This window comes from Coenobita brevimanus, chromosome 24 (genome assembly GCF_032717465.1).
Source record: "Coenobita brevimanus isolate Jiangsu-jjx chromosome 24, ASM3271746v2, whole genome shotgun sequence".
NCBI lineage: Eukaryota > Metazoa > Arthropoda > Malacostraca > Decapoda > Coenobitidae > Coenobita > Coenobita brevimanus.
The window spans coordinates 15111652-15134151 of NC_136977.1; the positions used below are offsets into that span (position 1 = coordinate 15111652).

Below are 22500 nucleotides of genomic sequence, written 5' to 3' on the forward strand. Positions count from 1 at the left end.
CAGTTTATTCACTGTTTATTCACAAAGGCATGCACAAGGGCAGCCATGGCGATGAGGGTGCAGTCACGATGGTAGGTATGCAGGAAATGGGGAGAATGCAGGGGTGCTCTAGCGGATGTCATTAGAACTATGGGCCAAAACACAGCTGTTCGTAACTGCACAGCAAATTTAGAGTAGGGATGAACACATATCGGCCTCTTTTTTTTTTTCTTTTTTTTTTTTTTTTTTTTTTTTTTTTTTTTTGGTGTCCCAGATCCCAAACCAAAAATGTCCAGGACTTGTGGTGTCTAGGTCTTGGGCATCCGGGTCTTAAAGAGATTCCTGGACATTTTGGGTCCAGGCCTTTGGACCCCCCCCCCAAAAAAAAAAAAAAAAAAAAAAAAAAAAAAAAATCGACATTTTTTTCAATCGTACTTTGAAATAGGCACGAAGCGCCAAACAGCTGTGTTTATGCTTGCTGCTTCTTCCCCCATCCCTCCCCAGTTACCACCTAACTACCATCCTGACTAGACACTAATTCAATGGATGCTGTACGTGCTTGTTTTTATGAATAAACAGTGAATAAATTGCAATACCTCGCCACTAGACCACATGGGAATTTACAGTGTTGTGCAGTGTTATGAAATTAGAATTCAGAGTGCAAAGATTAAGTACAGAGTGTAAACTAGAGGTTGAAAATGGCAGCTGAAACTAGCATGGTGCAATCAAGAACAGAATGTGCAGTGTTAAACAATTATAACTCATAGTGCACAGGATTAAGTCTAGCACAACACTGAAATACTTTACGTGCTTCAAGAGCATTTTCACCTCTGACAGAGCCTTAGAGGAGGCGGGTTAACCATAATAACGAACGGCCACAGACGTGTTGTAAGTACCCTGTACACTACTAAATATTTTCCATACTCAGATCTAATTCCTCATTCTCTGGTTCCTTTTCATTTATTTCATACTTCTGTCCCTTACTTGTGTGAATAGGGTCTTACATGGGTGCTATGCATGTCCAATAGAAAGTTATGTAGGTGGTTTTCTGAGACGGGGTGGGTTAGGGTCCATAAGTACCAGTTCAGGAGGCAGGGGCCCACTATCCGGATGGACCCACTTTCTGGACATGCCTTTGGCTCTGTTACATCAGATAGTGGAGGGATTACTGTACATATATATATGTATTGTTGTGAGTAAAAGATGGAAGAAGAGCATAAAAGAGTATGGATCAGTTGGGTCAAGGATTGTGTGGGTAAGATTGAAAGTTGGAATACAAATGTGGGCGATTGTGTGTGTGTGTATGCATCAACGCAAGATCGTGCAAGCAGAGTGAGGGAAGAGTTCTGGACAAATGTTGAAGTGTGCATGGAAAAGTTTGGAAGGAATGAGAGAGTGTTTTTGATCGGTGATATGAAAAAGCAGGGAATGTGAAGATGGATGGAATAGTTGGTGAGTGGGGTGTGCCTGCTGAGACAGAGGAGAATGGCAGTGCGTTAGTGGATATTTGTGCTGGGAGGGGGTTGGTGATAGCCAATACCCTCTTCAGGCACAAAATGATCCACAGGTATACATGGCGAGTGATGAGAAGGGTGGGTGGTGAACTGAATGAAAGGAAGGCAATGATTGATTATGTGTGTGTGGATGAAAGGATGCGAAAATGTGTAATGGATGCAAGAGCTTATAGAGGTTGGGAGAGTGGACTTTCTGACCACTACTTGGTGGTGGCCAGAATCAAGGTCAATTAGAATGGAGAAATAGAAGAAGGGAAGGACGGGAAGAAGGAGTATTTGTAAGGAGAATGGAAAGGTTACAAGAGGATGAGAAAAAGGCAGAGTATAAGAGAGAAGTGGAGGAACGATTTGGCTGATATGAATTGGAGCAGATGGGGGATGTGGAAGGTGTGTGTAGGATATTTACAGAAGAAATATGTGCAGCATGTGATGTGGTGTGTGGGATGAAGAGAAGACGGAGGGGTGTGCAAGGAACAGCGTGGTGGAATGAAGAGGTGAGACAGGCTGTGGCACAAAATAAGAAAGCATACAATGAATGGATAAGAAATAGGGGCATGGAAGAAGTTGAGAGGCAGAAGAGAGAGTTATATGTAGAAAGAAAGAGGTGAAAAGATTAGTAAGAGAGAGTAAGAAGAAAGCGGATGAGGAATTTGGAAGGAACTTGATTGTAAAGTGGAGGGACTGTAAGAAAATGTTCTGGAATGAGGTGAAAAGAGTAAGACAGGGTGGAAGTAAAGTTAGCAGGAGAGTGAAAGATAAAAATGGTATTACTAGTGGAGAAGGGAGAAAAAGTGAGCAGATGGAGAGAACACTTTAGGGAACTGTTGAACTAAGAGGATGGAAGTAATGCGAGTATAAGTGGCTGGGGAATGGCTGGGAGGAGGAGAGAGGTGAGAAGACAGGAAGAAATCAGTAGGATCGAAGTTGTGGAAGCAATGAAGAAAGTTAAATTGGGGAAAGCCCCAGGAATTGATGGAAGGTGTGGTGAAATGATGAAGTATGGGGGAGAGATAGTAGTAGAATGGATGAGGAAAATGTGCAGATTGGCCTGGGAGGAAGGTAGAGTCCCGGAGGATTGGAAGTCAGGTATAATTATTCCCTTGTACAAAGGAATAGGGGAAAAAGAAGTGTGTGGTAATCACAGGTGCATCTGTCTTCTTAGTATAATAGGAAAAGTGCACGGTAGGATACTTATTGACAGAGTTAGAGAAAGAACAGAGGAATTAGTTGGAGAAGAAGAGGGAAGCTTTAGGAAGGGAAGAGGGTGTGTAGATCAGATATTCATTCTTAGATCTTTAGTGGAAAAGTTTCTAGAGAAGTGAGTTCCAGAGAGATGCAGTCTGAGGAATGAAAGAATTCTGATAGGCAGAAGTAGTAGTAGTAGTTGTTCCCTAGGCAGTCTGGCTGAACAGCCCCGAGTCCCTTACGAAAGCCATGGCCAAGACTGGGCTTTCCCACAGAGCTCTCAAAGAGTGTATGTTGTGTTGTTGGCGTAGGTGATTGTGTGCAATGCAGTCTTCCATAATGTACTTAATAGTATGGGGTGCTGTGTTGCATCCTGGACAGGCATCAGCGACGGAGTCATCCAGCCTCTTTTGGTAGCTTAAGAGGACTGGATGGTGCCCACATCTCAGCCTGGCCAGGTGGACCCTGTCCTCACGAGGAAGATAGGATTCAGAAGGGTGGATGTCAGGAGGCTGTGCATGCAGCTGTGTGTTGTCTTTAAGTGACTGAATGGAGCGGCGAGTGATCTGAGCGTGGATGTGCTTCTGGAAGCTGGTCTGAGGTGGGCGAGGGGGGAGAGATGACAGTATTTGTGTATGGTATCGTGTGCTGGGTGTTGTTTTGATGTTCCTTGGTGTGGGTGGATGTGCTGCCATGTACTGTAGTGGATGTTGTGGGTTTGTGGAGGCTGCAGCAAGAAACTGGGTGCCTCTCATGTCTAGGTGATCCTTGACTTTGAGGACTTTGGTTTCTTGATGTAGGTGGTCTGTGGGTGTAGTAGCTGTGCAGCCTGTGATTATTTTTAAGGCCTTGTTCTGTATGGTCTGTAGAGTGTTGTAGTGTGTTTTGGTCAGGTTAGAAGCCCAGGCAGGGCTTGTATAATTCATCACTGAATGTATGTATTGTTTGTATACTGTGGTGGTGTTTTCTTTGTTGTGTCCAAATGTTGTATGGGCAAGTGACCTCAAAGCATTATGTATTGGTGTTATTTTATTTTTAATGTTTGTGATGTGTTGTTTAAATGACATTGATGTATTGTATGTTACACCAAGGATTTGGGGGGGGGGGTAGGGGAGTGTTGTTTATGGTGAGGTGTGGGATGTGACTGTGTTCTGCTGTCCAGTTTGTGAGAAGAGTCACTATAGATTTGGCTGGGGCTATTTTGAGCCTGTTTGTGGTGAACTATTCGTGTAGTGTGTTGAGGTAAGGTTGAATGATGTGTGCAGCTGTTTTTGCGTTTTGGTGTGTACATGTAAGTGTTATATCATGTGCATAGGAAGCTATGTGTATCTGTGGTGTGTGGGGTGTGGGTACGTCGTGCATGTATAGATTAAAGAGTGTAGGGGACAAAACAGACCCTTGGGGGATGCCATTTGTTAAGTTTCTGATGTTAGAAGACTGACCGGCAAATGTTACATGTGCAAAATCTACCTGCTAAGTAGTTTGCCAGCCATCTTTTTGTGCATGTTTGTGTTGAGTATTTTGTTTGTGAGGTTGTGGCGGGGGATGGCATCACAAGCTTTGCTAATGTCTAGCGTGACTAGGAGTGTTCTGTGTGGTGGCCTAGCTGAATTCATGCCATCGAAAACTCTCTGTGTAAGGTTTGTAAGAAGGGTGCTTGTGGAGTGTAGTGGCCTAAAGCCATGTTGTGACTGGGCTAGGGGAATGTGAGGTGTGACTAGTTATAGTATCAGTCGTTCAGTGACTTTAGAGGGGGTGCCGAGGAGTGTGATGGGGCGATGTGAGGAGGGTAACGTGGGGTCTTCGTTGGGTTTAGGGATAGTGATGATATTGCCATGCTTCCAGATGTTGGGTATTGTGTTGTGTGAGTAGCTATAGTTTGATATGTTGGTGAGTGCTTGTATGCCTTGTGGTCCTAGGTGTTTAAGGTGAATGTTGCTTATGTTGTCTGGTCCACAGGCAGATGAGTGCTTGAGGTTGTTAATGATGTGCTTCATCTGGTTGTAAGTGAAAGGTGCGTAGTCTGGGTCTGTGGGGAACTGTCTCTTATGTCTGATGATACGTCAGTCTTCCGGATGGGGGGTTAGATGGCTGACTTGTGAAAAGTGATTGATGAGATAGGCAGAAGTTCTGCAATATGGCTGAGAGACATTTCAGTCATGAGCACTACCAGATGCCCGTGTACCCGAAGGCATGGAGTGGTGGCACCATGGATGCCACTTTGTTTGAGCATTTGCCATAAAAATATCTGTAAAATAATGCACGGGAGGCAACATTTCTTCTTACTTGTACAGGTAGTTTATTTGTAATGGCAGGGTTGTTAATAATTCTAACAGCTTTGTTCTGAATTTTGTCTAGTTGTTTTAATCCAACCTCTCCACATCCATTCCACAAGGGTGAGCAACATTCAAGCTGAGAGCACACGACTCTTATAAATTGTGGTTAACTGCTCGTCAGTGAAGAAGTTACGAACTCTGTACAATAATCCAAGTTTCTTTGAGGTGGTTTTAGCAAGTAATCTAACATGACAGGTCCAGCTGAGGGTGTTGTTAAGTGAGATGCCGAGAATTTCAATACTTTTGGAGATGGGAATATTAGTAACACTGAAGGTAATCTATGAATCTGGCAATATCTGTCTATTAGTAAACTGTATATATTTAGTTTTACTAACATTAAATGAGACAAGGTTGTTTTGTCCCCAATCACTGATCGTAGATAGGTCTTGATTTATGGAGATGGCTGTACTGAGTTGACAGGTAGAGATATCAGACTTTGTAAATGGGTGTCTGAGTGTGAATGAACTATGTAGTGCTGAGTCATCTGCATATGAGTGGATGGGATTGTGGGTGACAGATAATCTATCTATATACCTAGGCTGCTTCCCCCAAGGAAAGGGAGGTAGCCGAGACAGGACGACACACTCCCCATTTACTCATCCATTCAACCACATTCATACGCATCTTAGCCCCAAAAGGGATAACGGACAAATCCTCACCACACAAGGGTCAATTGCGCAATGTAATCAGTGACATCCGCAGCAGGGCCCAACAGCAGAGTTGGGTTACCCCTGCCACATCATAGCAGACCCATCCCCTTACCCGCACCTGACCTGACTAGCTGATCAAACAAGAGATCATTACTATGAACTAGGAATAAGGTTGGCGCCAGAACTGATCCCTGGGGCACGTCAGCGTTAATTGAGTGGAAATTGGAATAAACATCATCTATTTTTACTCTTATTTTCCTGTCACTAAGATATGACGAAATCAAAGGAACAAAAGACGTTAGACCATAGTAAGGGAGCTTGGATAGCAGGGAATGGTGCCATACTCTGTCGAAAGCTTTAGAAATATCAAGGGCTACTGCATGAGTTTCTCCACATAGGTCAATTGACTGACAGATGATATGAGTTAAGAGACTGAGTATGTCAATGGTGGATCTTTCATGGCAAAAACCATATTGTCTATCACTAATTAAGTTGTTGGATTCAAGATGTCTAACAATGTGCTTATTAATTAAATAAGCCTTACCAAGAGAAGATGTGACAGCTCCTGGTCTGTAATCAGAAGAGTCAGAGGAACTTCCTTTCTTCCGAATTGGGTGGATGTTGGCTTCTTTCCATGAATTTGGGAATGAAGAAGTACGTATGCATAGTCTGAATAATTTAGCTAGAACAGAGGCAAGTTCAGGGGAACACTTTTTCAAAACAATTGGCGGAATTCCATCTGGGCCTGGAGCTTTGTTGGTAGGTAAATTGCCTAGGATGGATTTTACATATCTTGTCTGTATTTTAAGTGGGGCAATTTCAGGAGAGTCAAGTTCTAGTACTGGGACATTCTGGCTGGCATCCTCTATGGTGGAATTTCTTGGAAATATACTGGCAAAACTATCTGCTTTCCCATGCAGGTCTTTTTTATTTTTTATTTTTTTATTTATTTATTTTTTTTATTAACAGAACAGAGGAAGGAAAAACAAATGGGGAAAAAAAAAAAATCCATACACCAGATTACTGGTGTCCTCTATTCATAAAATATCTGTAACAGTTAGACTTGAACAGTTGTGGGTTGAAATTTGGAGGAAAACAACTCTGGGGAAGCGAGTTCTAGAGAATTGCAGTTCGGGTAATGAAAGAATTCTGATAGGCATAAGTTCTGAAATATGGTTGAGTGACATTCCAGTCATGAGCACTACCAGATGCCCGTGTAGCACGAGGGAAGGCATGGAGAGGTGGAACCATGGACGCAACTTCGTCTGAGCATTTGCCAAAAAAATATCTGTAAAATAATGCAAGGGAGGCAACATTCCTTCTTACTTGCAAGGGAGGTAGTTTATATGTAATGACAGGGTTGTTAATGATTCTAACAGCTTTATTCTGAATTTTGTCTAGTTGTCTTAATGCAACCTCTCCACAACCATTCCACAAGGGTGAGCAATATTCAAACTGACAGCGCACATGACTCTTATAAATTATAGCTAACTGCTCATTGGCAAAGAAGTTACGGACTCTGTACAATAATCCAAGTTTCTTTGAGGTGGTTTTAGCAAGTGATCTGACATGAGAGGTCCAGCTGAGGGCACTGTTAAGTGAGACACCAAGAATTTCAATACTTTTGGAGATGGGAATATTAGTAGCACTGAAGGTACTGTACGAATCTGGCAATATCTGTCTATTAGTAAACTGTATATATTTAGTTTTACTAGCATTAAAAGAGACAAGGTTGTTTTGTCCCCATTCACTGATTGTAGCTAGATCTTGATTTATGGAGATGGCTGTACTGAGTTGAGAGGTAGAGATATTAGACTTTGTAAATGGATGTCTGAGTGTGAATGAACTATGTAGTGTTGAGTCATCTGCATATGAGTGAACGGGATTGTGAGCGACAGATAAGAGATCATTAATATGAACCAGAAATAGGGTTGGCGCCAGAACTGATCCCTGCGGCACGCCGGCGTTCATTGAGTGGAAATTCGAATATACATCATCTACTTTTACTCTCATTTTCCTGTCACTAAGATAAGAAGAAATCAAAGGAACAAAAGACGTTAGTCCATAGCAAGGGAGTTTGGACAGCAGGGAACGGTGCCATACTCTGTCGAAAGCTTTAGAGATATCAAGAGCTACTGCATGAGTTTCTCCAAAAAGATCAATTGATTGATGGATGGTATGAGTTAAGAGATTGAGTATGTCAATGGTGGATCTTTCGTGGCGAAAACCGTATTGTCTATCACTAATTAAGTTGTTGGATTCAAGATGTTTAACAATATGCTTATTAATTAAAGTTTCAAATACCTTACCAAGAGAAGATGTGACAGCTATTGGTCTGTAATTGAAGGGGTCAGACGAACTTCCTTTCTTCGGAACTGGGTGGATATTGGCTTCTTTACAAGAATTTGGGAATAAAGAAGTACATATGCATAGTCTGAATAATTTGGCTAGGACAGAGGCAAGTTCAGGGGAATACTTTTTCAAAACAATTGGCGGAATTCCATCTGGGCCTGGAGCTTTGTTGGTAGGTAAATTGTCTAGGATCGATTTTACGAATCTTGTCTGTATTTTAAGTGGGTCAATTTCGGGAGAATCAAGTTCCAGTACTGAGACATTCTGGCTGGTATCATCTATGGTAGAGTTTCTTGCAAAGGTACTAGCAAAGATATCTGCTTTCCCACGTGGGTCATTTGTAATACTGCCATCTGAAGATTTTAGTGGGGGAATGGAAGATGACTTGTTAAAGTTATTATTGAAAGAATTAAGAGTTGACCAGAATATTCTATTGTCATTAGGGTTGTTAAGTAGTTTTGATGCTTGCTTTTGAAGAAAGTTTGATTAAGACAGATTTAATACAGCTTTTGCATGATTTCTAGCAATTTTAAATTGGGGGAGTGATTCAGATGTTTTTTATTTTAAGTAAGAGTTATATGCTAATGACTTCTGGGCTGTTGCTCTGGCACAATTGCCATCAAAACATTTTGGAGAGTTTGATCTTTTAGTGAATTGTTGACTTGGTATGAATAAATCCATACCAGCTAGTATTAAGTCGCAAATGTGGGACTGGGTAGAATTGGGATCACTAGAGAAGAAAGACTGCCATGGAACATCAGCAATATAATTTCTAAATCCATCCCAGTCTGCCCTGTCAAAGTGCCATCGGGTCACCCTGACAGGTTCCGAATGGGGAGGTATAGGAGGGTTAACTAATGAGGCTTGGATGAGATTGTGGTCAGAGGATCCAAGTGGTGACAATACCTCTATCCTGTACTGATCTGGATTATTTGTCAAGAATAAATCCAAGAGATGGGCATTATAGTCAGGATTATCAGGTATTCTGGTTGGTTGGTTTACCAACTGGGTGAGATTAAACGATTCCGCAAACAGCTTGCATTCTAGACCAGCGTCGTCAGTCCGGGCAGAATGCAATAACCATTCAACACTGTGTATGTTAAAATCACCCAAAATGGTAATTTCATTCCCAAGGGCAAGGTCAAGGTTACTCAACTGAGTGGATATGGAATCAAATACACTGGGTTCCGAAGAAGCATTGGGGGAACGATAAACTACACAGATATATTTGGTAATGTTTTGGCAATTTAATTTATATAATGAGTAATCAAAACTGGATGAAGTGAAGTTTAAAATAGTATCAACTGCATATTGGGATTTGATATAACAACAGGTGCAGCCCTTGTTTCGAAAGTTTGTAAGGAGATGGTAACTGGGAAAACAAAATGGAGATATATCGGTAGAGGGTGAGATTTGTGGTTCTGTGAGGAAAAGGGCCAAAGGGGATATGGACTGAAGGAAAAAATGAACTGAGTTTAAATTTGTGGTAAGGCCGCGGATGTTGGTAAAGAATAAGGCCGCACCGTCACCTCTTCACCGACGAGCATTCCCGGAAATAGCAACAGTCGATGCCGGCACAGTCGCTTGATGGCGACCGGGAGGACCCTGTGCCTCCAGCCCTACCCTGCCGGTGGTGGCAATCTGAGGTACCACCTCATTTGATTGTAAGATTGCAGCAGCCATTACTAAAGATGTGAATAGAAGGTGTGATATGTTATGCACATGTAGTGTGGTGCAGACAGCTGAAGGTAGAGGTATTATGAGAGCATGCTGGCCTACTCTCTGTGTAAATGAATGCACTGAAAAGGGAGATGGTCAGGATCAAGTCCTGAGGGCTGGTGAAACAGGAGCTCCAGCTCTCCCTATCACCAGCTTGCCATTTGTAACGTTGCCATCTGAAGATTTTAGTGAGGGAATGGAAGATGACTAGATAAAGTTATTATCGAAAGAATTAAGAGTTGACCAGAATATTCTGTTGTCCTTAGGGTTGTTAAGTAGTTTTGATGCTTGCTTTTGAAGAAAGTTTGATTTAGCTAGATTTATTACAGCTTTTGCATGATTTCTAGCAATTTTAAACTGAGAGAGTGATTCAGATGTTTTTTATTTTAAGTAAGAGTTATATGCTAATGACTTTTGGGCTGTTGCTCTGGCACAGTTGCCATCAAACCATTTTGGAGAGTTCAATCTTTTAGTGAACCTTTGACTTGGTATGAATAAATCCATACCAGTTAGTATTAAGTTGCCAAAGTGAGACAGGAGTCAGGCTTAGGTTAGCTTCCTTGACAGCTGTTTGGCCATTTAGATTGGCTTTAACCTTGTTTTTGGGCTCATTTGGGTGGATTTTGGGCTTGGTTTGGGGGGAAACCCAAGGCTGGTAAACGCTCAACATTACATGTTGAAAGTACCCTGACAGCTCATATACGATACCCTGCCTAACGATGGGGTTTTACCTAACCAATTACATCGTTAAACCAGGGTATGCCTATTTATATATATGTGTATATATATATATATATATATATATATTCATCCATCCATCATCCAATCCTACGTTGCCCCATGAGGAGCCCAGGAACCCGGGGCAAGGCAGTTGGTCCTAACATTTAAGATGAGAGTGACCAACTTCACTCATCCCTGAATGGCATTACGTGAGCAATAAACCCCAACCATCCCTTGGATATAAACCTTCACCGGCTCAATCCGATTGGAGCACAATAATTACCCACTAAATCACCAGGCGCCATGTAGGAAGCTAACCTAAGCCTGACTCCTGTTCCACTTTTGCAACTTAATACTAGCTGGTATGGATTAATTCATACCAAGTCAACAGTTCACTAAAAGATTGAAAGAAAGAGAGATTGTCCAGGTGCTTGAGGGTGCGAAAGTGGATGTATGTGGAATAACTGAAACATAATGGAGAGGAGAAAGTGTGAGAGAATGGGAGTATGGATGGGGTATATGTGCAGGAGTAGGTGAGAATGAGAGGGCAAAGGAAGGAGTATGTATAGTTGTGAGTAAAAGATGGAAGAGGAGCATAAGACAGTATGGATCAGTTGGGTCAAGGATTGTGTGGGTCAAGTTGAAAGTTGGAATACAAATGTGGGCGATTGTGTGTGTGTATGCGCCAATGCAAGATCGTGCTAGAAGAGTGAGAGAAGAGTTCTGGACAAATGTAGAAGTGTGCATGGAAAAGTTTGGAAGGAATGGGAAAGTGTTTTTGATTGGTGATATGAATGGTAAAGTTGGGAATGTGAAGGTGGATGGAATAGTTGGTGAGTGGGGTGTGCCTGCCGAGATAGATGAGAATGGGAGTGCGTTAGTGGACATTTGTGCTGGGAGGGGGTTGGTGATAGCCAATACCCTCTTCAGGCATAAAATGATCCACAGGTATACATGGCGAGTGATGAGAAGGGTGGGTGGTGAACTGAATGAAAGGAAGGCAATGATTGATTATATGTGTGTGGATGAAAGGATGCGAAGATGTGTAATGGATGCAAAAGTTCATAGAGGTTGGGGGAGTGGACTTTCTGGCCACTACTTGGCGGTGGCCAGAATTAGCATTCATAAGATGGAGGAATAGAAGAAGGGAAAGACGAGAGGAAGGAGTAGTTGCACGGAGAGTGGAAAGGTTACAAGAGGATGAGAAAAAGGCACAGTATAAGAGAGAAGTGGAGGAACGATTGGGAAAATATGAATTGGAGCAGATGGGAGACGTGGCAGGTGTGTAGGATATTTACAGAAGAAATATGTGCAGCATGTGATGTGGTGTGTGGAAGGAAGAGAAGACGGAGGGGGGTGCAAGGAACAGTGTGGTGGAATGAAGAGGTGAAACAGGCTGTGGCACTAAAGAAGAAAGCATACAATGAATGGATGAGAAATAGGGGCGTGGAAGAAGTTGAGAAGCGGGAGAGAGAGTTATATGTAAAAAGAAAGAGAGAGGTGAAAAGATTAGTAAGAGAGAGCAAGAAGAGAGTGGATGAGGAATTTGGAAGGAATTTGAGTGTAAAGTGGAGGGACTGTAAGAAAATGTTCTGGAAAGAGGTGAAAAGAGTAAGACAGGGTGGAAGTGAAATTAGCAGGGGAGTGAAAGATAAAAAAGGTAGATTACTAGTGGAGAAGGGAGAAAAAGTGAGCAGATGGAGAGAACACTTTAAGGAAATGTTGAACGTAGAGGATGGAAGCAATGCGAGTATAAGTGGCTGGGGAATGGATGGGAGGAGAGAGGTGAGAAGACAGGAAGAAATCAGTAGGATAGAAGTTGTGGAAGCAATGAAGAAAGTTAAATCGGGGAAAGCCCCAGGAATTAATGGAGTGTGTGGTGAAATGCTGAAGCATGGGGGGGAAGATAGTAGTAGAATGGATGTGGAAGATGTGCATATTGGCCTGGGAGGAAGGTAGAGTCCCGGAGGATTAGAAGTCAGGTATAATTATTCCCTTGTACAAAGGAAAAGGGGAAAAAGAAGTGTGTGGTAATCATAGGGGCATTTGTCTTCTTAGTATAATAGGAAAAGTGTATGGTAGGATACTTACTGACAGAGTTAGAGAAAGAACAGAGAAATTAGTTGGAGAAGAACAGGGAGCCTTTAGGAAGGGAAGAGGCTGTGTAGATATCATTATTAGATCTTTAGTGGAAAAGTTTCTAGAGAAGGGAAAGAAGTTGTATGCAGCTTTCATGGATTTGGAGAAAGCATATGACAGGGTGGATAGACAAGGATTGTGGAAAGTGTTAAGAATATATGGAGTAGATGGGAAGTTGTTGAATGCTGTGAAGAGTATGTACGATGGTGCGAAGGCTGCAGTGCGTGTGGATGGTGGACTAAGTGAATTTTTCTCTTCGAAAGTTGGGTTGAAACAGGGATGTGTCATGTCTCCATGGTTGTTCAATCTGTACATGGATCGGGTAATAAAAGAGGTACAAGGTAGGGTAGTGGATGTTGGAGTGGCCCTGGTGAGAGAGGATAGTGTTTGGAAACTCCCTGTACTGTTGTTTGCAGATGATACTGTGTTGTTGAGTGAAGACGAAGGGCAGCTGCAAGGCTTGGTGGATGAGTTTGGGAGAGTGTGTAAGAAACGGAATCTAAAGGTAAATGTAGGGAAGAGTAAAGTGATGGTCTTTGAGAAAGGTGAAGTCAGTGAATGTACAGCGAGGTTGGATGGTGAGGAATTGGAAAATGTGAGTACGTTTAAGTACTTGGGTAGTGTGATAAGTAAGGATGGAGGTTTGGAGGGTGAAGTGCTTGAAAGGGTACAGCAGGAAAGAAAGGTTGCTGGTTCTTTGAAAGCAGTGATAAGAAACAGGGAAGTGAGCATGGATGTGAAAAAGTTACTACATGACAGTATTGTGATACCAACTCTAACGTATGGAAGTGAAGCTTGGACGTTGTTGGAAGGACACAAGTCAAGAGTGAGAGCAGTGGAAATGAGTTATATAAGAGGAGCCTGTGGAGTCACATGGAAAGACAGGCTGATGAATGAGGATATAAAGGAGCATTGTGGTGTTGATGTGGATGTGATAGGAAGTGTTATGAGGAACACACTGAGGTGGTTTGGCCATGTGGAGAAGAAGGAGGGTGAAAGACTGACGAAGAGAGTGTATGTGAGTGAGGTGGAGGGGGGAAGAGGGAGGGGGAGGCCGAGGATGAGATGGAGGGATGGGGTGGAGAGGTATATGAGAGAGGGGGGTGTGAGTTGGGAGCAGGGCAGTGAAATGGCAAGGGACAGGGCGACTTGGAGGCGATTTGTTTGTGGCCACCCCAAATGGGATTGAGGCGTCTGGCAATAGATAGATAGACAGATATATATATATATATATATATGTACATAAAGGTCCAAAGTTTTTCAATGCATAATGGTTCTTCATATAACGAGGGTCTGCTAAACATAGGCAGCAGACCCTCATTATACAATTAACCAGTGTATGATGAACCAGCATGCGATGTATTATTGCTACAATGACTGAAGATTTAGGATCTTTTTTGACATACATCTGTATCTCCCTTTATACGATTATTATGATAACGTAAGTAGCCTCGCTGGCTGATGTACAATCACTATTTTCACTTACACGATCACCAACACACAAGCTTACAGTCGTTTGTTCCAAGATGGTCTCTGAATTCTGTCACTGATGGGTATGCTTTGCTGGTGACGGATAAAGTAGTACAGTACACTACAATGATTGAATTACCAGTTTAGGTGAGTTGGAGACTTGTTTTTGGACTTGACTAGGTGGGTGACCCTAGGCAAAAAAACATATTCCCAATGAACCCATGTCAAAACTGACAATATACAATAAACTGTTATGCATGGGACTAATTTAAAATCATCCTCATCGTAAAATGAGGGGATGCTGTAAATGTACATGTACAGTATCTTTATACAGGAGACCCTTGCTAAAACAAACTAACTGGGGGGAAAGCCAGGGTCGATAATGCAGAAAGTTCATTAAATCCAAGTATCCCCCCTCAGGTGGGGATTCAAGCACAAGTTTGAAAATAAATGAGTACAATACAATCATACAATTTCTTGTACAGTCTGATCTTGCTATATAACTGTTTGCTACATGATATATCATTAGAATGATAATTGAAAAGTTATACCTTTTTTTGGAATACAATAAAGTTTAAAAATTAGTTGCAATTCCACAAGAATGCTATGTTCAACAGCCGCCTCCAAAAATCTTCTGCAGATGTGGTGATGCACACAAGCCGACAGCCAGTTGTCAGGGCCAAAATGGACACCCAATGTTTATATGTACAGAACCCCCATCTCAAGGTCTGTGTAGGTGGCAGCCTTTGCACCAACCATTTGTCTCGTTTGCCCACTTGCTTGTGTGTCCTACACCAACAATCATCTTCACGCTCTCAGAGTTACCTAGCCCTCTCACTTGCATAAGACCCTCACAACCCTATCGTTAACACCATGTGACAGTGCAAGTACATTACAAATACTGCTGCATGTGATAGTAAGTGGCAAGAGAACTGTGAGTGTGTGAAATAACTGAAACTCTGAACTTGGAAATCATATCTGGTGCTATCCCCAGTGAAAAGCGTGGTGCTACTGATGCTCTTGAGGGCAAGGCCAAAAGGGCAAGGCATAGCTTTTACCTTGATGTGAAATTAGACATTATAATGTGCCATAAGGCAGGGGTGTAGCTAGAAAGTTCACAAGGTGGGGGGGGGGGAGAAAGATGTCTACAGATTCTTGAAAAGGTGGTGGGAGGTGAGCAAAGTGAGCCTCTGCAGCTGGGGAGTCTGGGGGGGCGCTGTGAGCCCCCCAGGAAAATTTTTGAAAATTAAGTACTTTTAGGGGCTCTCGGAGGCCTATGATGGTATATATTGGGGTAATTAAGTTTGATGATAACTTATTATAATGAAAATGGTGAAAAATAGAGCAAGAAAATTATTTTGGCTGAAAAAGAAACTTTTTTAACGATCCTTGTGGAATAAATGAACAATAATGCATCTGGGAGTCTCATCATTATCATCACCATCTCTCTCTCTCTCTCTCTCTCTCTCTCTCTCAAAAGTGATTTATTTATCCATGTATTTATTTATATATTTATCCATTCATTTATTTTTAAAAATTTATTGTTATCTTTTTTAACCCCGTATGATTTCAAGAGCCTCAAGGGGGGGGCCTCCTCCTCCACCCCCCCCCCTTCGCTACATCTGTGCCGTAAGGTGGGTCAGGGACCAAGCAAGATCGCTGATGCCCTAAAGCTGCCCCAGTCCACAGTCTCAACAGTCATAGCCTAATGCTGCCCCAGTCCACAGTCTCAACAGTCATAGCCTAATGCTGCCCCAGTCCACAGTCTCAACAGTCATAACCTAATGCTGCCCCAGTCCAAAGTCTCAACAGTCATAAACTAATGCTGCCCCAGTCCAAAGTCTCAACAGTCATAAACTAATGCTGCCCCAGTCCAAAGTCTCAACAGTCATAACCTAATGCTGCCCCAGTTCACAGTCTCAACAGTCATAACCTAACGATGCCCCAGTCCACAATCTTAACAGTCATAAAGAAATCAGAGGCTATAATTACGGTGTCACAGAACTTGCCTTGCCTTCCCTTACTGGAAAATGTCTAACTAGAGCAAGAAAGCCTATCATGGAGGAAATGGAGCATCTCCTGGCTCTGTGGGTTAATGACCTGAACTGAGCAAAGCAACCTCTTCACCACTAATTCCTCTCCAGCAAAGCTCTTAATCGATGGAAGGACCTCAAGGATAAGGAAGGTATGGAGGCCAAGAAGGAATTCAAGGCTAGCAAAGGTTGGTTTGAGCATTTCAAGGACCATGCAGGACTAAAACACGTGGCGAGGGTGCAAGTGCAGACGCAGACCATGTGGCAGCTGTGGCCTTTCTTGTGCAGCTCAAGGCTATTAAAGGACGGTGATACTCTCCTAAGCAGGTCCTAAATTCTGAAGAAACCAACCTGTTCTGGAAGCAGATTTCAAGGAAGACCTATATCAACCAGGAAGAACAATGTACACCTGGGTTCAAGGCCGCAAAGGACTGTCTCACCCTCCTCCTTGGTGCCAAGGGAGTGGGGGACCTGAAATTCAAGCCACCTCTTATGTATCACTGGGAGAACCCCTGAGCATGGGCAGGGTTCATAAAAGAAGAACTTGGAGCTATTTGGAAAAGTAACCCCAGGGTCTGGTTGACCTCTTCAAACTGGTTGTACATGGTAGGGTACCTGTCCCCCACCTGTGCAGTTGTGCCAGCAGGAGCAACCTTGCTAACCATTTCCTCCTGTCTGTAGACAATGCCCCACGCCACCCTGAGTGCATGGAGGACTAGGTGGATATCTAGGTGGATATCATCAAAGTGGTGTACCTGTCCCCCAAAACAACATCACTGTTGCAACCCACAGACCAGGGTGTTATTGCAAATGGTGACAGCGAGTGACTCTGGGGAGGACGACATGGTGTGGTGTTTTTAGAAGAAATTTAACATCAAGCATGCCACTGACAATATCATGGCGTGGAAGGAAGTACGGCCAAGAACAACGAATGCCGTGTGGTTCAAGGCATGGCCGGAGAGTGTGTACTCCTTCACGGAATTCCCGGCAGTTGAAAACATCCACTGAGACATCACTGACCTCTCGCACAAGGCTGGATTTGAGGAAGTCGACAAGGAGTATATGCAAGATGTCCTAGACAACCACAGTGAGCAGTTGTCCACAAAGGACATCACTGAGCTCAGGGAATGAGTAGTGGACGCTGGCGAGGACGGCAGTGAGAGCAGGCACCTTCGTATTCTGGATATAAACACATTGTAGGAGTTCCTTGCAATAATGGACATGGGTATACCATTCATCAATGACAAGGGTCCAAACCCAGTGAGGAGTGAAATACCAGTGCATGGCATCAAACAACACCTTAGGGTTTACAGGGAGCTCCTGGCAACTAAGAAAAGGCGGCATACCAACCCACTATTGCCATCTCCTCCCTTGCCAGGAGCACCAAGAAAGAGCTAATGCCACTGAGTGGTGTGCAAATGCAAAATCCTGCATCACCTGCCTACATCATGTAGATCTTGCCTTGACTGCCGCCTGACACACCCATGAACCACACCACCACACTCTCCCTCACCCTCACCGCTTCACTCTTCCTTGGCCTCACTGCATCAGTTTCCCATAGCCTCACTGTATCACTCTCCCTCGGCCTCACTGTATCACTCTCCCTCGGCCTCACTGTATCACTCTCCCTCGGCCTCACCACATCACACTCCCTCAAACTCACCGCATCACTCTCCCTTGGCCTCACCGCATCACTCTCCCTTGGCCTCTGCATCATTCTCGCACTGGCCTCAACACATCACTCTCTCTTGGCATCACAGCATTATTCTCCTCATTTCTTTTCACCTCCTGCTGAGGACATGGAGTGATTGTCCAGGCCCTCCAGCTGTCCCCCAGCCTTGAAGGGGACCATTGGTGATGGCTTGGACCATCGTTGAACAAATTTCAGGTGAGTGGCACAGTTTTTGGGGGGCATTTTAGTCTTTGCAATCAAGGTATCCCTCCCTAACCCCAATGAACCCTCGTTATACTGACCTCGCTATGCAATAAATCGTTATCCAATAAGTTTTCACTTGATGCAACACTATTTTATAGCTAAATCAGACTGTACTAAAAATGAAAACTACAGTATACCCATTTTATATTAACGACCCTTTTGCAGTTAATTTCACATCATTGTTATAGCACAGTTGTTGACTTTATACACGGATTTTATTTGCCCCTGCATACAGTACAACTCTCATGTCTGGGGAGGCTCCCCACATACAGCTCTTCTCAATAGGGTGGAGTCAAAGGATTTCTATCTTATTAACTCTCCTCCTCATACTGGCCCCCTTCAACCTCTCTCTCATCACCGCACTATTGCATATTTATCTCTTTTCTATCACTACTTCAATGGTCACTGCTCCTCTGAACTGTTTGCTTGTATCCCTCCACCTCTACGACGGGAGAGTAGCACCCGTCCAATAACAAACTCTCATCCCTTTTTTGTCCAGCTCTCTGATGCAAGAGTTAACTGTTACTTCCAGTCCTTCATTCATGCAACAGGTCAACTCTGGAACTATCTCCCTCTAACTGTATTTTCTATTTCCTACAATCTCCAGTCTTTCAAATGCAGTGTGTCCAGGCATCTACAAATGAACGTATCTTGAATTTGGCTCTTTTTTTTATTGTTTTTGTTTTTTCTTGGAAGGAACGGTTTGCAGGCTCCTGGCCTTTGGTTCCTTCTTCCTTGCATTAAAAAAAAATAAAAATAAAATAAAAGTTCTTCAGGATTTATATGGTATAGAAGAACCTAACTATAAGGGATCAACTGGGCGGGAAACCCGATCCGATAATGACAAAAATCCATTATAGTCAATACCCCTCCTCCCCCAAGTGGGATTCTAAGTACATGTTTGAAAATAAATACAATAAGTACAACAGCATAATCCAGTACTAAACATGAAAACCATACACATTTTACACTAACCTGGCCCATAATTTTGCCCATTTGCAGTTTATTTCATGTCCATGTCATTGCACTTCTTCATGAAACACGTGTTGTGCCCCATTGTGCCCCATTTAACAAACACTATTTGTTACAGCCAATGGATGCCTAAAGGTTTTGTGGTATCCATTAAATCTGATATCCTGTCTATGGTCCATTAAGTCATGGGTCTAATGTACATTACTTCAGGAGGGACAAAATGCATTGTGCACTCACCTTCTCCCCTGACACTCCAGAAGCAACATCAGTGATGGTCTGTGTGAGGATAACAGTGAATACAGCATGTGAACGCGATGATTCACTGTTCATATTGGTGGCAGCTACTGTTCTTGCCTTGTTTCCCTCCTCTATCAGCTGCTCAATGTCCTGAGATGTAATGTAAAGGAGTCTCAAATTATGCAAAAATCAGTGTAATGTGGTATTAATAAAAGTCACACACACACACACACACACACAATATCTACAAGTGGCGAGAAAGAGTTCGAGGGCTTCTGTGAAGGGGTTGTGGGAAATGGAAGTATTAAGTTGAACCAAACAAGAATTGCAGGTGTAGAGAAAACAGCGGAGAAGAATGTCCAGGAGATAAAAAAGGTATGGGCAGTAATTAAAGAGTCACAGGAACGGACCATAGAGCAGGAAAACGAGATCAAAAGCTTATGGAATAAACTGGAAAAAATTAGTACATGCAGTGACGAACAAGAAAGAGAAGTTACCAAATTAAAGGTTAGCAATGAATCAGCCTCTAATGAAATAAATCAGCTTAAGAGAGAGAATGAGAGGTTAGAAGAAGAAAGGGACAGGATGAAAGATAAACTAGATGAGTATGCATCCAAATCAAGAATACAGGATAAGCACATTAAAGAAATCAAGGAGCAACAAAAGGGATGGAAGAAAATTCAGGAAGAAGGAAATGTAAATTTGAAAGAGATTATAGAACAACAAACCAAGGAAAAAGTGGAGAAGGAAGTGGTTAGGGTACTGAGAAGTAAAGAATCTTTAGTTAGAGATGTAGCAGATAAGAAAAAATGTGTAATAATTTCAGGAGTTAAAGAGAAACATATGACAATAAGATCAGAAAGAGAAAGAGAAGAACTGAGGAAAGTTAAAGAAATAATATCACTAGTCATGGAAGAAAACCACAAAGTTCAAGAAGAGACTGAGGAGGTGTTTAGGTTAGGAAAGTACGAGGAAGGAGGGGCAAGGCCATTGAAGGTAAGTTTAAGTCCCAAGCAACAGTTAATGAAATTATCAGTAGAACATAGAAATTATCGGACAAGGAAGGGTTTAAAAATGTTTGAATAAGGAGAGATGCAAATGAGGAAGAAAGAGCTAAGACAAAGGAGTTAGTACAGGAAGCAAAGGCAAAAAACGAACAGAGAACAGAAGAAGAGAAGACAGTGTTTTATTGGAGAGTCATGGATCAGAAATTAAGGAAGTGGTACCGGCAGAAAGGAGAAAAGAGGGAATAAAAAACATCAAAAAGAATTGGAAGGTGGCATACACTAATACTGATGGTTTAATATCGGCAAGGCTAGAAATCAACGATTTTTTGAGGGTACATGAACCTGATGTTATGTGCTTTGTTGAGACCAAATTAAGAGAAGATATTGATGTTTATATGGGAGATTGTAAATACAAACTGTGGAGAAGAGACAGAAAAGAAAAAACGGGAGGAGGGGTGATGACAGCAGTGAAGAACAACATAAATGTAGATACTGTGGAAATGGGAGAAGGCAGGGTCGAAGTGATAAATATGAAATTAGAAACTGGAGAGAATAGCAAGAGAGATATGGCAGTAGTGTATGTTCCCCCCAAGACAAGAGCATGGAGTGATGATGAATACCAGGAAATGTTGTCAGACATGGCTAGCTATTTACAGAAAATGATTGAGAAAAGTAACAATATAATTTTAATGGGTGACTTCAATTGTAAAGAGGTGGACTGGGAGGAATGGGACTGAGGATGCAGCAAAGATTCATGGGGCACTACATTACTGACGTAATGGGTCAAAGAAGAGACACGGTTCCGAGGTGAGGACGCACCAGCAAAACTAGACTTACTGTTTACCAATGAACCCGATGTAGTAGAATCCTTGGAATATCTGTGTCCTATTGGAAAAAGTGATCATGTGGTCTTTGAGTTCCAGTTGATAACAGGGAAAGTGGAGCCAAGAGACGAGCTTTATAGGCAGGGAAGATACAACTCTGGGAAAGCAAACTTTGCAGGATTGAGAAAATTTTTCGAAAATGGAGATTGGAAAAAATTCAGAGAAACAACAGAGATACAGAAGAAGTGGGATATTTTTCTAGACCTATATAATTCAGGAGTGAAAAAATTTGTACCAACAGTAAGGGGGAAAGAAAACAGAAAAAAGGAGTGGTTTAATAGAAGGTGTATGATAGCAAAAAAGAGAGAGATAAGGCATGGAACAATTGGAGAAAGAGAGGTAACAACAGAACAAAGGAAGAATATAAAAGAACTAGAAATGATTACACAAAAATACACAGAGAGGAAGAAAGGAATTTTTTAAAAAGTACAATAGACAAATGTAAGGATGAACCCAAACTGTTTTATAGATTTGTCAATGGCAAACTGAAACAAAAAGAAGGAATCACCAAACTGAAAGTAAAAGGAGTGGTCAATAAAGATGCGGCAATGCAAGCAGAAGTAATGAACAAACATTTCCAGTCAGTTTTCACTAATGAAAGTGAGTTTGTGGAAGGGGAGGGAGTGACTAGAAATGTAGTGATAAAAGATATAATAGTGGAAGTACAGGAAGTGAATAAATTACTGGAAACTCAAGATGTAAGGAAAGCCCCAGGACCAGATGGAATCTCTAATTGGGTACTGAAGAAATGCAGAAAACAGCTGGTGGATAAGATTCACAGTCTAATTGTGTGTTTTCTGGAAGAGGGGAAAGTGCCTCAAGAATGGAAGAGGGCATATGTGGTACCAATTTATAAGGGGGGAAACAGGGAAGAACCCCTGAATTATAGACCAGTGTCCCTAACCAGCATGGTCGCAAAATTGTGCAAAAGAATTCTGAAAGATAGATGGATAAAATATCTGGAAGAGATGAACATTTTGGCTGATAATCAGTTTGGATTTAGAAGTGGATGGTCATGTGTGTCCAACTTGTTGAGTTTTTACTCGAGAGCGATTGATGTGCTACAGGAGACAGATGATTGGGTGGATTGTGTGTATTTAGATTTGGAGAAGGCCTTCGACAAGGTACCCTGTAAAAGACTAATGTGGAAACTAGAGCATATAGGAGGACTGAGGGGTAATCTCCTGGAATGGATGAGAGACTTTTTGAGAGAAAGACAAATGAGGACAGTAATAAAGGATAGGATGTCTGGATGGAGGGAAGTAACAAGTGGAGTCCCACAGGGCTTGTTGTTGGTGCCAGTAATGTTCCTGATTTATGTAAATGATATGGAAGATGGAGTGAACAGTTATGCAAGTCTGTCTGCT

The 22500-nt window shown here is 42.3% G+C and overlaps 1 protein-coding gene across 5 annotated transcripts in view; it reads right to left on the reverse strand.

The window, feature by feature from the left end:
• The window catches only part of Khc-73 (Kinesin heavy chain 73), a 1251394-nt gene that overhangs the window by 807618 nt on the left and 421276 nt on the right, over positions 1-22500 (reverse strand). For all 5 annotated transcript variants that reach the window (XM_080267622.1, XM_080267621.1, XM_080267623.1 and 2 more), the window contains exon 6: positions 19243-19392. In XM_080267622.1, coding sequence (XP_080123748.1) covers positions 19243-19392 — 150 coding nt within the window. The remainder of the gene's footprint in view (positions 1-19242; positions 19393-22500) is intronic.